The sequence below is a fragment of the Panulirus ornatus genome, chromosome 32 (assembly GCF_036320965.1).
Source record: "Panulirus ornatus isolate Po-2019 chromosome 32, ASM3632096v1, whole genome shotgun sequence".
NCBI classification, from domain to species: domain Eukaryota; kingdom Metazoa; phylum Arthropoda; class Malacostraca; order Decapoda; family Palinuridae; genus Panulirus; species Panulirus ornatus.
In genome coordinates, this window is record NC_092255.1 from 7,128,146 (window position 1) to 7,143,485 (window position 15,340).

The following is a 15,340-nucleotide window of genomic DNA, read 5'->3' on the forward strand; positions in this document are numbered from 1 at the left end:
AATCAGATCTGTTTGAATTTTTTTTTTATATATATTTCACCAGTCCTTTCTTTTGTACTTCATTTAATGAACAAACACAATAAGTCTTCAACTTAAATGTATATACGAAATTGTCTCCCCTGACTTCCAGGGACTCATAAAACCTTCCACTGAACTCAGAATTCTTTGAAAGAACTCTTTCATAACAGCTAAACAAGCAAACATACACTACCAAAGGACTTTCGTCAGATATCACATTCAAACACACACGTGTATACACGCCAACATAGACACACACACACACACACACGCGCGCATGCAAACAAACACATGCATCTATACGCACACGAATACCTTCCTAATGCTCATATCCTCTCACAGAACACACACACAAACACTTTTTGCATACTTCCTCACCTTGATACAACACACACACACACACACACACACACACACACACACACACACACACACACACGAACATCCCCTCTCACACTCACGCCTCCATGGTGTAGTGTTAGCGTTACTGACCATGAGTGAGTCAGCACGGATCCGCTCGAGGTCGTCCTCGCACGGGATTCGGTAGCCGGCCCACACTCAACCCCGGTATTCTCAGGGCTGGTTACCGTATATCACACCCGGGACTGGAATTCCTCAAGGGGGTTGGTCATCCAGCGCTCTGTTGTAAGCTCAATGAAGGGGAGTTGAAGATCAGTCAAGTGATGACGCTTGTCGCTGCGACATACTGGCTTCCAACACTGTGTAGACCTGTTATGGGTTCTCTATTCAAGGTTCGAGCTGATTCTTCGAGTCTTTTTTTCCACGTTTCCTCCTTTTTCTGTGGCTACTGACGTCCTCAGGTGATGGCTAGGTCAGCTATACACTACAGGATACCACACCTCACCATGCTGCTCACGAGATATCACAGATCCCGTCTGTTCAGTGGGTGATCGCCCGTATCTTTATCTGCTCACGATGCTCATGGGTCCTCGCACGTCAACACTGACGCGCGCGGCTGAAACAAACAAAATCATAAAGAATACACAAATTCAGTCCAATTCTCTCTTACTCTGTGACTTTATGATAGATCTTTATAATCTAGGATTCCCTTGGTAACTAAACAAACAAATCATCCAAAACATATCATTTGACCAACTACTATTAGTATTAGTACTTTTAATCTAAAGAATAGCAAATTTCTGAAACATTTACCCTAATTTCAAAACATTTATAACTCATCAACTAAGGAAGGTATAAGTAGAGCTTTACTACAGACATAAAAGACAAAAAAATGCCCAGTTATTTCATGTCAAGTTGTCCAATAGGTAAGCTTATGTTACAAGACTTCCCGCTATTGTTGTCACCACTCGGGCTCGTCTGACGTCAACTTACTCCCAGTGACCAGCTTAAGAAAACCCCGATTCCTGGTCCCTGGGTACCTGACCCACTGGTTGTGGAGCGTTGTTGTTTGTTGGGTTTTACGGCCATCGACCTATGAGGAAGGTCATTAGGCCTTTCTGGAACGTATCTGCGTCCTGCCACCTCTAAACACTCGGCCATATTACCTCGCATTTGGCACTGTAGCAAATCACATCCTTTAAACATATTTCGCATCGGCGAATCACCTTCCTACCCTGAACTCCACCAAAAACTTGCGTCCAACGCAGTTTTGGACTCTTGAGTTCGAGAGAAACTGCTTAATCAGTTGTTTAACCACTACGCTTGCTTGTTCCCTTTGATAGTTTCTCGATCACACGCCTCACTGTAAACACCAAAAATTCCATGTGATCTACTGCGTCCTACTTACGCTAAGCCATATATTTTTTTTTTTTTTACTGGGTCGTACTGTTATTACAGAAGCGCGCTGGTACTGACATACTAACAAATGAGGTAACAGCTGCGTCGTGATGCTCCACTGAACACGTCACATTATGTTACTAGAAGCAATATACGATCAACCTGTTTCTAAACCCCATGATACTGGCTCGTGAACGTTGCTAAACCCTTGATATTGGCTCGTGAACGTTGCTAAACCCTTGATATTGAGTCGTGAACGTTGCTAAACCCTTGATATTGGCTCGTGAACGTTGCTAAACCCTTGATATTGAGTCGTGAACGTTGCTAAACCCTTGATATTGACTCGTGAACGTTGCTAAACCCTTGATATTGAGTCGTGAACGTTGCTAAACCCTTGATATTGGCTCGTGAACGTTGCTAAACCCTTGATATTGAGTCGTGAACGTTGCTAAACCCTTGATATTGACTCGTGAACGTTGCTAAACCCTTGATATTGAGTCGTGAACGTTGCTAAACCCTTGATATTGGCTCGTGAACGTTGCTAAACCCTTGATATTGACTCGTGAACGTTGCTGAACCCTTGATATTGGCTCGTGAACGTTGCTAAATTCTTGATATTGACTCGTGAACGTTGCTAAACCCTTGATATTGACTCGTGAACGTTGCTGAACCCTTGATATTGGCTCGTGAACGTTGCTAAATTCTTGATATTGACTCGTGAACGTTGCTAAACCCTTGATATTGACTCGTGAACGTAGCTAAACCCTTGAAATTGGCTCGTGAACGGAAAAAATGATGTATTTTTCTTTGAGGGAAAAATAGTTCCAACGTGACATGGTGCACAAGTACAATATTATGAAATGGAACAATTCGACAGTAAAATTCTTTCCCCGTAACACAAATAGTAATCGCGAATAGTAGGGAAACACACACACACACACACACACACACACACATACACACACACACACACACACACATGCAGACGAACATCCTCTCATACATAAGCACAAACAGCACAGACATAGACAGGCCACACCTGGAGGATGTGAATCACCATCTTCCGCCACCACCCACCCACTCCAACACTCCTCCACCTCCCAGCCTCCTCCAACACTCCTCCACCTCCCAGCCTCTTCCAACACTCCTCCACCTCCCATCCTCCTACACCGCTCTTGTATCTCCCATCCTTCAACACTCCTCCACTTCCCAGCCTCCAACACTCCTCCACCTCCCAGCCTTCAACACTCCTCCACCTCCCATCCTCCTACACTTCTCCACCTTCCAGCCTCCAACACTCCCCCACCTCCCATTCTATAACACTCCTCCACCTCCTAGCCTCCAACACTCTTCCACCTCCCATCCTCCAACACTTCCCCACCTCCCATCCTCCAACACTCCTCCACCTCCCATCCTCCAACACTCCTCCACCTCCCATCCTCCAACTTTCCTCCACCTCCCATCCTCTAACACTCCTCCACCTTCCAGCCTCTAACACTCCTCCACCTCCCATCCTCCAACACTCCTCCACCTCCTAGCCTTCAACACTCCCCCACCTCCCATTCTCCAGCACTCCTCCACCTCCCATCCTCCAACACTCCTCCACCTCCCATCCTCCAACACTCCTCCACCTCCCCAGCTAAACAACTTCACCACCAGAACGTTTCTTAAGCGTACGGTTACACGTTTCTCGCGTGGTTACGTCATGCATGCGTCACGCATTTTTATATAATGACATTTAAAGATCAGTTTGGGGACGCTTGGGACACGCACATCGTAACTGTAGTGTAGATTATGCATGATGCAACCTGGGTCATGCATGATGCAACCTGGGTCATCATGCATGATACAACCTGGGTCATGCATGATGCAACCTGGGTCATGCATGATGCAACCTGGGTCATGCATGATGCAACCTGGGTCACGCATGACCTTATAATAAGCACACCCCAACACTCGAACATAGGCCCCGTCAGATTCCTGGATCTAACCGCTGCCCACTACACCATGGAGGCTCATGCCCCAACGAACCCGAGGACACCAACAAGTGTCCCTTTCCGTGATCTGTCGAGTGAGCGAGCCGGGCATGCGTGTGTCTGGACGTCTCGCTGTAATCATGTATATACACATATACAAGGTCTTCACAACACCAGAACGACCCAGGTACACCTGCCATGTAGTTGTGTCAGAAAACGAAGTGTATTCATCATGTGTGTCTTCACGTACACTTGCGTGTCTTTGCTTACGTGTTCGTTTTCATTTTTTTTTTTTTTTTTTTGGCGTCTCTGTTATTGTCCGGAGTGTTTTGCTGAGTATTTGTTTTTAAGGAAAGGCACAATGAATTGTACGAAGACCTGGCATGGCTTAAACCATCGGTCTGAAGGTCTAATACATTTTGCGTTTTCTACGAAAAAAATGTTGCTATATTTTCTCTATTACGTCGCAGGTTTGGATGGTTTTTTGTTTTGTTTTCGGGAATTTTTTGTTGTTTTCGTCGGTAAAAGTGTTCGAGGCGATATACGGTACATCTCATACGATCGAAATTCACATCTTCCCTCCGTCAGTAGTGGGAGGAGTTTACAACCCTGTATGGAGGACCTTGAGAGCACCAAGACGTGAGTTTGAATCCTCTTAGAATATGCTTGAGTATCATATTACGTGTGTAATTTGGATTAATCTTTATACCTCACCCTCTTGACATCTTTACACTTATCTCTCGAGTCTCTGTGTGTGTGTACCTTTCGTCCCACGCTGACGCTTATTTCTCGCCGAACATAAAATTGCTCAACTTGACCTCCGTCTCATCTGTTCTTGACGTTTGTTATTGAAGTACATTTCGAAGCGCCAATACGAGCCTTAGAGGCGGTCCTGTGAGGCCCTTGTGGTTATACAGTTACCCAGAACCGTTCTGAAGTGTTTCTTGGTTAATTGGACTTGAAGGCCACCTGAAGTGTTTCTTGGTTAATTGGATTGAAGGCCACCTGAAGTGTTTCTTGGTTTATCAGACTGAAGGCCACCTGAAGTGTTCCTGAAGTCCTCCTTGGACGGCTGGAGACCAGTGTTCTCAGGGTCCCGAGACGTTCGATGATAGAAAGAGGAAGAGAGAGGGTGTCTCGTGTGCGTGTGCTCCTGGAGGGGGGAGGAAGTCAAGTGAAGGCCTTTTGGTGGGTCTCTGGCTGGCCAGGGATCACTACAGGTGCTCATAATTCGAAGAACCCTGAGCGATGAGCAGTGGAGACAGCGCCTCACCTTCAACACTTGTGGCCTGACACTAATGGCCTTATGAGGCTGATTCAAATTACTACTCAGTTATCAACACGAGGACAAGGGAAGGAGAAAAAATATATATCTATAACAGTTACAATTGCGTCACTTGATCTAATGTTTATCTGAGAATTAGCAACGTCCACGGTCGACGCAGGACGTGAGGAAGACGTCCACGACACGGACGTAACTAAGAACGACGTTCACTATCTCGACGTAGCCAAAGTATGCGTCCACCAACTCGACGTAAGTAAGGAAGATGTCTACGATCTGCACGTATCTGAATAAGATGTGTTCTTTCTAAATGTAAGTAAGGAAGACTTCTCCCTTCTGGACCAAACTAAGGAGGACCTTTACACTCTGGACGTAACTAAGGAAGTTCTCCATCACCTGGACGTAACTAAGGAAGTCTTCCATCACCTGGACGTAACTAAGGAAGTCTTCCATCACTTGGACGTAACTAAGGAAGTCTTCCATCACCTGGACGTAACTAAGGAGGTTGTCCATCACCTGGACGTAACTAAGGTGGACCTCTACGCTCTGGACGCAGCTAAGAAAATTGTCCATCATCTAGACGTAACTAAGGGATGTCTACACCCTGGACGTAACTAAGGAGGACGTCCAACATCTGCACATACGTAAGGAAGACGTCCACCATCTGGACGTAACGAGTGAAGGACAGAGGCTCAGGCTGTGGCTCAGCCGGAGCCATCCGAGCCATGTGGGCCCGCCTCCTCCTCCTCCTCCGCTCCTCCCTCTCACCGTCGGACACGCCAGGCATCAGCCCTCCTGATCCGCTCGGGGGAAGTTCCTCCTCCTCCGTCGCGCTCATAATTCAAAAATTAGATGTCAGGAAATGCATACTTGCTACAGATATCAACCTCGAGGCCCGGCAGCCCGTTGCTTTGCCTTTGAGGTCGAAAGGTTGAAGGTCAGGGCCACGGGTCGGTTAATTAGACTTAAGTGCAGCCGAGACGGGGTGTAGAAAGGCTTAGTTTACACCTAGAGAGAGAGAGAGAGAGAGGGGGGGGGAAGGCATGTGGAGCCCGCTAGTGTGTGTAAGTTGTGACAGTGTTGGGTGTCGGTAAATTTGTTTGGACAGTATATCTCGAGTGGGTTAGCGTCTTAGAATTTCCCCTGACAAGATGAAAAATGTGAGTGCTGGGGGTAAAAAAAAAATTAGAATCACTGATATTCCAAGGTCATCGTAAAATAATAAGTTAAATAGAATTTTTTTTGTTTCTAATTTCTGAACAACTCTGAGTTGTACCAGAAATATAGGTGCTATCTTGTGATTGGTGGGGGAGGTCTGTGCCAAGATGGGACGACCGTCTCGTGGTTGACAATGCATCTGTTCCATGGTTTATGGTACAACTGTTCCATGGTTCATGGTACAACTGTTCCATGGTTTATGGTACAACTGTTCCATGGTTCATGGTACAACTGTTCCATGGTTCATGGTACAACTGTTCCATGGTTCATGGTACAACTGTTCCATGGTTCATGATACAACTGTTCCATGGTTCATAGTACAACTGTTCCATGGTTCATGGTACAACTGTTCCATGGTTCATAGTACAACTGTTCCATGGTTCATGGTACAACTGTTCCATGGTTCATGGTACAACTGTTCCATGGTTCATGGTACAACTGTTCCATGGTTCATGGTACAACTGTTCCATGGTTCATAGTACAACTGTTCCATGGTTCATGGTACAACTGTTCCATGGTTCATAGTACAACTGTTCCATGGTTCATGGTACAACTGTTCCATGGTTCATGGTACAACTGTTCCATGGTTCATGGTACAACTGTTCCATGCTTCTTTGTACAACAGTTCCATGGTTCATGGTACAACAGTTCCATGGTTCATGGTACAACTGTTCCATGGTTCATGGTACAACTGTTCCATGGTTCATGGTACAACTGTTCCATGGTTCATGGTACAACTGTTCCATGGTTCATGGTACAACTGTTCCATGGTTCATGGTACAACTGTTCCATGGTTCATGGTACAACTGTTCCATGGTTCAAGTTACAACTGTTCCATGGTTCAAGTTACAACTGTTCCATGGTTCATGGTACAACTGTTCCATGGTTGATGGTACAACTGTTCCATGGTTCATGGTACAACTGTTCCATGGTTCATGGCGCAAACAGGTAGGTGGGATGACGCTGAGACTCTCACAGCCCTCGATCACGAGCACGCGGGACAACACGGGGTCGGAACCTGCATGGGTTCGAATCTAGGGCGTGGCGGTCGGCCCACACCCAATCCAGGTGTTCATCCACCCATCGGGAATGGTCTTTAGATAGTTACCGGGCTTAGGCTGGGGTACGTGTGTGTTCGTCTGCATGAGTGCATACATACATAGAAGTAGGCATGATACATACGTATACAAGGTTATGAGACGAGGCAACGCCAGTGTAAAACTCTCTCCCCGTAACACGCAAATGGTAATCACACACACACACACACACACACACACTCCCACACACACACACACACACACTCACACACACACACACACACAACACACACACACACACACACACACATTCCGAGCCTTTGCAGTGCACTGGTTAGCCTCGCTACCCATTAATATAATCTTAGGGACCCCGGATCGAATCTCGGGCAGGAGAGCCTGCACGCAACCAACCCAACCCAGCCGTTCATCCTCCCCTGTGGCACAGATCGGTGCACTTGGGTGCCTGGTGTCAGGGTGGGTGTTCTAATGTGAGTATATACACGTTAAGGCATTATATGAATCTCTGTCTCTGTCTCTGTCTGTATGTCTGTCTCTCTGTCTCTCTCCGTATATATATATATATATATATATATATATATATATATATATATATATATATATATATATATATATATATATATATATAAGCAATGATATAACCCCCCCCCCCCCCACACACACACACACACACGGGCGTAAGTATCCAAACGCACAAAGTAGAGATACGCAATATAATCCGACCCTCTCCTCGCCCTCCCCTCTCACCGGGCTTCCTTGATCTGCCTTGCGTAAACATAACATACATTGTGCACAAACATACACCGGGGGCGGGGGAGATACACACACACACACACACACACATAAACCTACACATTACACATAAACTTACACATCACTCGACGAAAGTCAGCATTGGCGTTTCAGATGTCTCGTCTCGTTTTTTTTCTTTATTTCTCTCACTTGTTCACGATAACCCCTCGCATTATGATGATGATGACCCGTCTGAATGTGTGTGTCTCTCTTTCTCTCTCCCTCTAGGACTGACGACGTCAATGAAAGCCGGGGTGCAGGAGGACAAGCTCTTCCTCAGCTTCCGACGGGTGGGTCCTCCCCGTAAGCTGGCCATGAGCCCACCCGGCCAACAGGTCGTCATGTCTCTCGCCTTCCCGGGACACAGCCGCTTCTCCGTCGTCCTTGACCGTGCCCGAAGCAATGGTAAGTCTCCTCTGTGTGTGTGTGTGTGTGTGTGTGTGTGTGTGTGTGTGTGTGTGTGTGTCCTCGTGCTGTGGCTCTGTAGTGTACTCATGATCTACTTTATGTACCTCTGTGGTGTGTGTGTGTGTGTGTGTGTGTGTGTGTGTGTGTGTGTGTGTCCTCGTGCTGTGGCTCTGTAGTGTACTCATGATCTACTTTATGTACCTCTGTGGTGTGTGTGTGTGTGTGTGTGTGTGTGTGTGTGTGAGTCCTCGTGCTGTGGCTGTGTAGTGTATTCATGATCTACTCTATGTACCTCTGTGGTGTGTGTGTGTGTGTGTGTGTGTGTGTGTGTGTGTGTGTGTGTGTGTGTGTGTGTGTGTGTATGCAATTGCCTGTGTGTACCCTTCAAAGGCGGGAGTGTTACACCCATGGGACCTGCGCCCCCAATCCCTTGAATCATCTTTCCATCATCATGCAACCTGTTACACTTGTGTGTGTATGATGCCTGCAGTCATGATGTCCTCACACTCATTTAATTCTGTGCCTCGACGACTCTCTAATGCCAGGCGTGTACGTCAATACATCCCTCTTGCAACAAGTGCACTAACTGTATCATCAAGCTGATCCAGAAACTTTTAAGGTAATGATCAGTTCGCCCCTGACTCCTCTCTGCCATGAGGTGCAAATCTAAAGCCTCTAATTTTTGCATGAAGTTTAGAAATCTTTAATGCGGGTGCCATCTTGATTGGCCGGCTTTTCTAATCAATCTTTGTCCTTCTTTAAGTGCGTTAACCAACCTTTATAAGCGTGTTCAAATTGTGGCCTAACGTAGGTTGTGTACAGATTCCTCAATATTTTCATACCCATAAAGTTGAAGGTATTTCTATCATTTTTCGGGAGAAATTTCTTTCATGTACTATTCTCTTACTGTAATGTGGAACTTTGGCAATAGATTAAGGACGAATTCCTGCAGCTTCCTTCCTGCTAGATACTATTCATATTTGAGACCTTCTTTAACTGTGACGTATTCTCATTACTTTATATTTACCGAGGCTGAATTTCATTAGCCATGTATCAGACAAACGCTGGGGTCTTTTTCCATGTCCCATTGTAAGTTGATGCAATCCTCCGAGCTATTCACTTTCCTCGTCACCTTTGCATCATCTTCAGGTAGGAGTCCATACCTTCTGGCAAGTCATTCACAAAGATAAAGAAGAATAATGGTCCCAGAACAGAATCTTGCAGCATTCCACAGGTGATCCCCAACCCATTCCGAGTGGGCGCCGCTGACATGCATCCTTTGTTCTCTTGCACTAAGATAATCTTCTATCCATTAAATGAGTCTCCCCTTTTTATTCCTACCTGGTGTTCCAGATTCTTATTCAGCCTTCCGTGTGATAACATGTCAAATGCCCTCCATCACTCCAGAGATGCAAAACAAACCACCCAGCCTTCCCCTTTTGTCTAAAACAAGAGCTCACTCTCTCGTAGAAATCTAAGAGGTTTGTTACTCATGATCTTTCCTTAAATCCGTTTTGTCTCTCACGTATGTAATTTCTCCTCTGGACATAGTCTTCCATTTTCTTTCGGATTATCTTTCCCAGTACCTGACAGACCACACTCGTCAGGGAGAATGGACTGGAATTCAGCGCCTCCTCCCGGTCTCATTTCTTTTTAGATCCGGCATGAAGGTTACCCTTCCCCGATCTGTCGGCGATCCGCCTTCCTCCAGAGACAGTAGTGCAGGAGGTTTGTATCCACACATATTCTTAGCACTGAAATGTCATCGGGACTGTGAGCCTCGCTTAGGTCAAGCCCCTTGAGTACACAGTTAATGTCTGGTCTAGATATCTACCCCATCTCGTGTCACTGTGTGTTGGGGGATGTTGTGTCTCCCACTGCGAAAACACTTTCGTATTTAGTCATTGATCTCCTCCCACATCTTCACCTCGTTTTCTACAACTCTTCCCTCTGAATCAGCGTGTTTGTGACCTGCGTGTGTGTGTGTGTGTGTGTGTGTGTGTGTTCCCGTGCTGTGTATACATGCTCTGTGTCTTCATGCTGTGTGAGTGTATCCCCGTTTTGTGAGTTTCCGTTTTCTGTGTTCCCGATCTGTGTGTTCGTGCTCTATGTACCTGTGCTCTGTGTGTGTGTCCATGTTCTGTGTGTCCGTGTTCTGTATCCCCGAGACGTGTGTCCATGTTCTGTACCCCCGAGACGTGTGTCCGTGTTCTGTACCACCGAGACATATGTCCATGTTCTGTACCCCCGAGACGTGTGTCCATGTTATTTGTCCCCTTACTGCCTGTGTGTCCGTACTGTGTGTGTGTGTCCATACCGTGTAGGTGAGGTGTCCTGTGTGTAAGTATCTCCATACCGTCCGTGCCTGTGGTACCCGAAGACCCTGGGAGGAAAGGCGCGACGATGACCAGTCTTAGAACCCGTGTTGTGGATGTGCCTCTTTTGCGATGACCGATTTGCAGAGCCTTCGACACACGCTTTCTTCGGTCACTTTTGATCCATACCAGCGAAGCAGGAAGCACCGACGTCTCAGGCTGTTTCCTCTTGAGCGATTTTCCTCCTCATTTAGGGAGTCCTTCGATGAACGCTGTCACGCCTCGGCTATTCATGGATAGTGATGACTTAAGACAAATCTGTCATACGACTTAAGTTTCTTAAGCTAATCTTGTCCCCTTTAAACAGTTGCTATTTTGTTAAGTATGCCTCCTCCAATGTGGCATTTCCACACGGCGACCCTTCGTAATGAGGGTGGGAGTGGTAGAATCCAACGTGGCTGGGGTCAGTAGCGTGGGGGGGTTTGGGTTGAACCAAATCATCCTCGTCTGGTAAGGCTGGCTTCTGGCACGGGTCAGTTGACATAGCTCAGCGAGGTGGTTCGTCTAGGACTGGCCTCCACCCTGCGGTGGCCAGACATGAGTTACCCCGCAGGGATGAACGCTGCTACAGTCGAGGGAGGGACGTACGCTAATGTAACTCAGCCTGAGTTCCTCCGTGGTCACCTCACCACGCAGCGTCATCCTGGCCTCACAGTCGTGTAAAAAGAAAAACAAACTAGTCGGTCGGGCAACGCCTGTGTGACGCGAATGATATACATTTCTTCGTCCGAAAGCTTGCCAGAAGGTTCGCGCAGGCAAGCAGGCAGGCGGACGAGAGGCAGTCGTATGTCGTTGGATTCAACGACTATACACAGGCAATGGTCGTTAAGCCAGCCAGAATCTTGACTCTGTGGTGCCACACAAACGTTACAAAGCTACTCACTTCGCTGTTATGATTCGAACCCTGCCACATGCAAACTGACCAACCTGCGCATAATTGCCATGATTTTCTAGCAACAGAAAACGTAAACAACTAGAAACACAGTTGACCAGAACCGTCGGACTGTCCAAGGGGGATTCGAACCCCGTGCCTCCAGGTGATTTATCGAAATCAGAATACACGCTAGGAAGGAAATGGTCTTAGAGATTACGGCTACACCTCACACCATCGGAATCTTGACCCTTATGGACTACGTCTACGTAAATATTATTTTCTACAGGATAACGTGCCGTTAGAATCACAAGTAACATGACTACAGCTAAGATATATATATATTATCCCTGGGGATAGGGGATTAAGAATACTTCCCACGTATTCCCTGCGTGTCGTAGAAGGCGACTAAAAGGGGAGGGAGCGGGGGGCTGGAAATCCTCCCCTCTCGTTTTTTTTTTTTTTTTTTTTTTTTTTTTTTAATTTTCCAAAAGAAGGAACAGAGGGGGCCAGTTGAGGATATTCCAAAAAAGGCCCAATCCTCTGTTCTTAGCGCTACCTCGCTTACGCGGGAAATGGCGAATAGTTTAAAAGAAAGAAAAAAAAAAAAAAAAATATATATATATATATATATATATATATATATATATATATATATATATATTATCCCTGGGGTTAGGGGAGAAAGAATACTTCCCTCGTATTCCCTGCGTGTCGTAGAAGGCGACTAAAAGGGGAGGGAGCGGGTGGCTGGAAATCCTCCCCTCTTTTTTTTTTTTTCCAAAAGAAGGAACAGAGAAGGGGGCCAGGTTAGGATGTTCCCTCAAAGGCCCAGTCCTCTGTTCTTAACGCTACCTCGCTAACGCGGGAAATGGCGAATAGTTTGAAAAAAAAAAAAAAAATATATATATATATATATATATATATATATATATATATATATATATATATATAGGGAAATTATCGTGTTTTATTTTCCCCGTGGACTCATGGGAATATATATATATATATATATATATATATATATATATATATATATATATATATATATATATATATATATCATTTATTGTTACGAAGTCAAACCTTTTGCGAAGAAAGAGAGAGGAAGGATAAACTATGTTATGCAATAACGATGTTAAATCGACCAGAGCCACTATACCATGATATAGAATGGCCGTTCTCAAGCAATCCACCGGGAAAATTCTGTGTCATGACTTATTTCATGGCCATACAACATTTGGGTCAAGAATGTATACAACTGTTGTGTTTCCGCGGTTTATGTTGCCTCTGGGCTGCCACTGTGTGTGTGTGTGTGTGTCTGTGTTTCTGTTGTGTTGCTTCTGGACTGACACTGTGGGAGTGTGTGTTTCTGTTGTGTATGTTGCCTCTGGACTGCCACTGTGTGTGTGTGTGTTTCTGTTGTGTATGTTGCCTCTGGACTGACACTGTGTGTGTGTGTGTGTGTGTGTTTCTGTTGTGTTGCTTCTGGACTGACACTGTGGGAGTGTGTGTTTCCGCTGTGTCCCTACGTTATGCTCCTGTGTGTTGGTGTTCTAGGCACGAGGACCAGTGTCTTCACTGTCCTTTTCTTTGTCTCTTGTCTGTGTTTAGTTTCCACCTGGTGTTCGAGACCCATGCTTTATGTCTTACCATGTGTGTATGCTACATGTCTCACTATATGTCTATGCTGTATGTCTTACCATGTGTGTATGCTGCATGTCTCACTATATGTCTATGCTGTGTGTCTTACCATGTGTGTATCCTGTATGCCTCACCATGTGTCTATGCTGTATGTCCCCTCCTTATGTCCATGTTGTATATCCTCACTATGCACCCAAGCCCTATGCCCCGTTAGAGGCCAGTAGGTTCTGGGAGTGCGTGGGGGTGTGATCGTGTGGGAGAAACCGGTTCTAATTCACCATTTATACCCATGTTTTCCTCGTATCGACACCATCTACGTGTTGAAGGGCAGTGATCCACCACAATGTTTCGCAATGATCAGGATCTGAATAGACTTTGTGTGTTGAATGCCTCTTGTGTGTACGTTATTACTGGAAAGAGAGTAACAGTCACAAGCTGCCGGCCATGACCTGGTAATGAAGCCAGTGAGTCTCGAAAAAGGAAGAACGGAGGCCAAGGTGGACATGAAAACGGACGAGTTTTCAAGCAAGTTTATGAATAGGAGTAATGTAGTGCGGAGACCTTATAAGGCGAGGTGGACCAGCAGGTGTTACGCCAGCCATGAGACAGCCAGTCACTCGTTCAAACGGCCTCTCGTGCCGTTATGATAACCAATGTTCTCTGAGATTTTGCTTCACGTCCGACGAAGCGGAGGACAACGCCCTCCCTCCCTCCCGTAGTAAACAAAGGAACATGATGGCACTAGCGTAGCCGAGGGGGGCTTAGAGGAGATCATCTCGCCCTCTATCGTCGAGGTTGTAAGCATGAAGCATCCCCACGTCAGGAGATAAGAAAATCATTCTTAGATAAGAAACACAAAACGAGGAAATGGTTGCCAGTGTCTACGAGATGGGATGGTGACAGAACAGGTCTTAGTGGTGATGCTCTGTAGACATCATCTGGACTCGTCCTCTGGACCTGGAGGTCCTCACCCCAGCTGAGTTCTATCATACTGACGCTGACTCAGAATTCGTATCTTAGGAAACGATTTTAAGGAATTGGATCGTATTTTATTCCCATCAAGAGAGTCGCCGATACAAAGACTTTACTTGATATGGAAAGTCATTTTGATTATTATATTCTGTAGTTTAATTTCCCTTTCCCTAGAATCCCCTGGTTAAAAACCTTTATTTAGTTGCATTTTAAAGGATATCTATTTCAACATTTTTTATTGTATTTGTTGCTAACGACATTAGCTTATTCTCTGTGCCGAATGATGAAGCAGTAGTATGACAAAATAAACCCTGAGAATTCTAAGACTGAAAAGCATAACGTGTAATGCTAACTACGTCCACAGTTATAAGTGTACGTTAAGAAGTTAGGTCTGTTCGGGGACACATTTGATGATGCTTAAGTTCTAGTCTGAGTGTGGTTGAAAGCCTCGTAAAGCCACATATAGGAACTAGTGACAGGAACTATGGCGCGAGTGTGAATATAAATAAATAGATAAATAAATAGATAAATATATATATATATATATATATATATATATATATATATATATATATATATATATATATATATATATATATATATCTTTCTTTCAAACTATTCGCCATTTCCCGCGTTAGCGAGGTAGCGTTAAGAACAGAGAACTGGGCCTTGGAGGGAATATCCTCACCTGGCCCCCTTCTCTGTTCCTTGTTTTGGAAAATTAAAAAAAAAAAACGAGAGGGGAAGATTTCCGGCCCCCCGCTCCCTCCCCTTTTAGTCGCCTTCTACGACACGCAGGGAATACGTGGGAAGTATTCTTTCTCCCCTATCCCCAGGGATAATATATATATATATATATATATATATATATATATATATATATATATATATATATATATATATATATATATTCGCCATTTCCCGCGTCAGCGAGGTAGCGTTAAGAACAGAGGACTGAGCCTTAGCGGTAA

At 45.3% G+C, this 15,340-nt stretch overlaps 1 protein-coding gene across 1 annotated transcript in view; it reads left to right on the forward strand.

Moving 5' to 3' along the window:
- Nucleotides 1-15,340, forward strand: part of LOC139759029 (uncharacterized) — a 92,348-nt gene that overhangs the window by 46,668 nt on the left and 30,340 nt on the right. Inside the window, exon 2 of the mRNA XM_071680932.1 lies at nt 8,328-8,504. Coding sequence (XP_071537033.1) covers nt 8,328-8,504 — 177 coding nt within the window. The remainder of the gene's footprint in view (nt 1-8,327; nt 8,505-15,340) is intronic.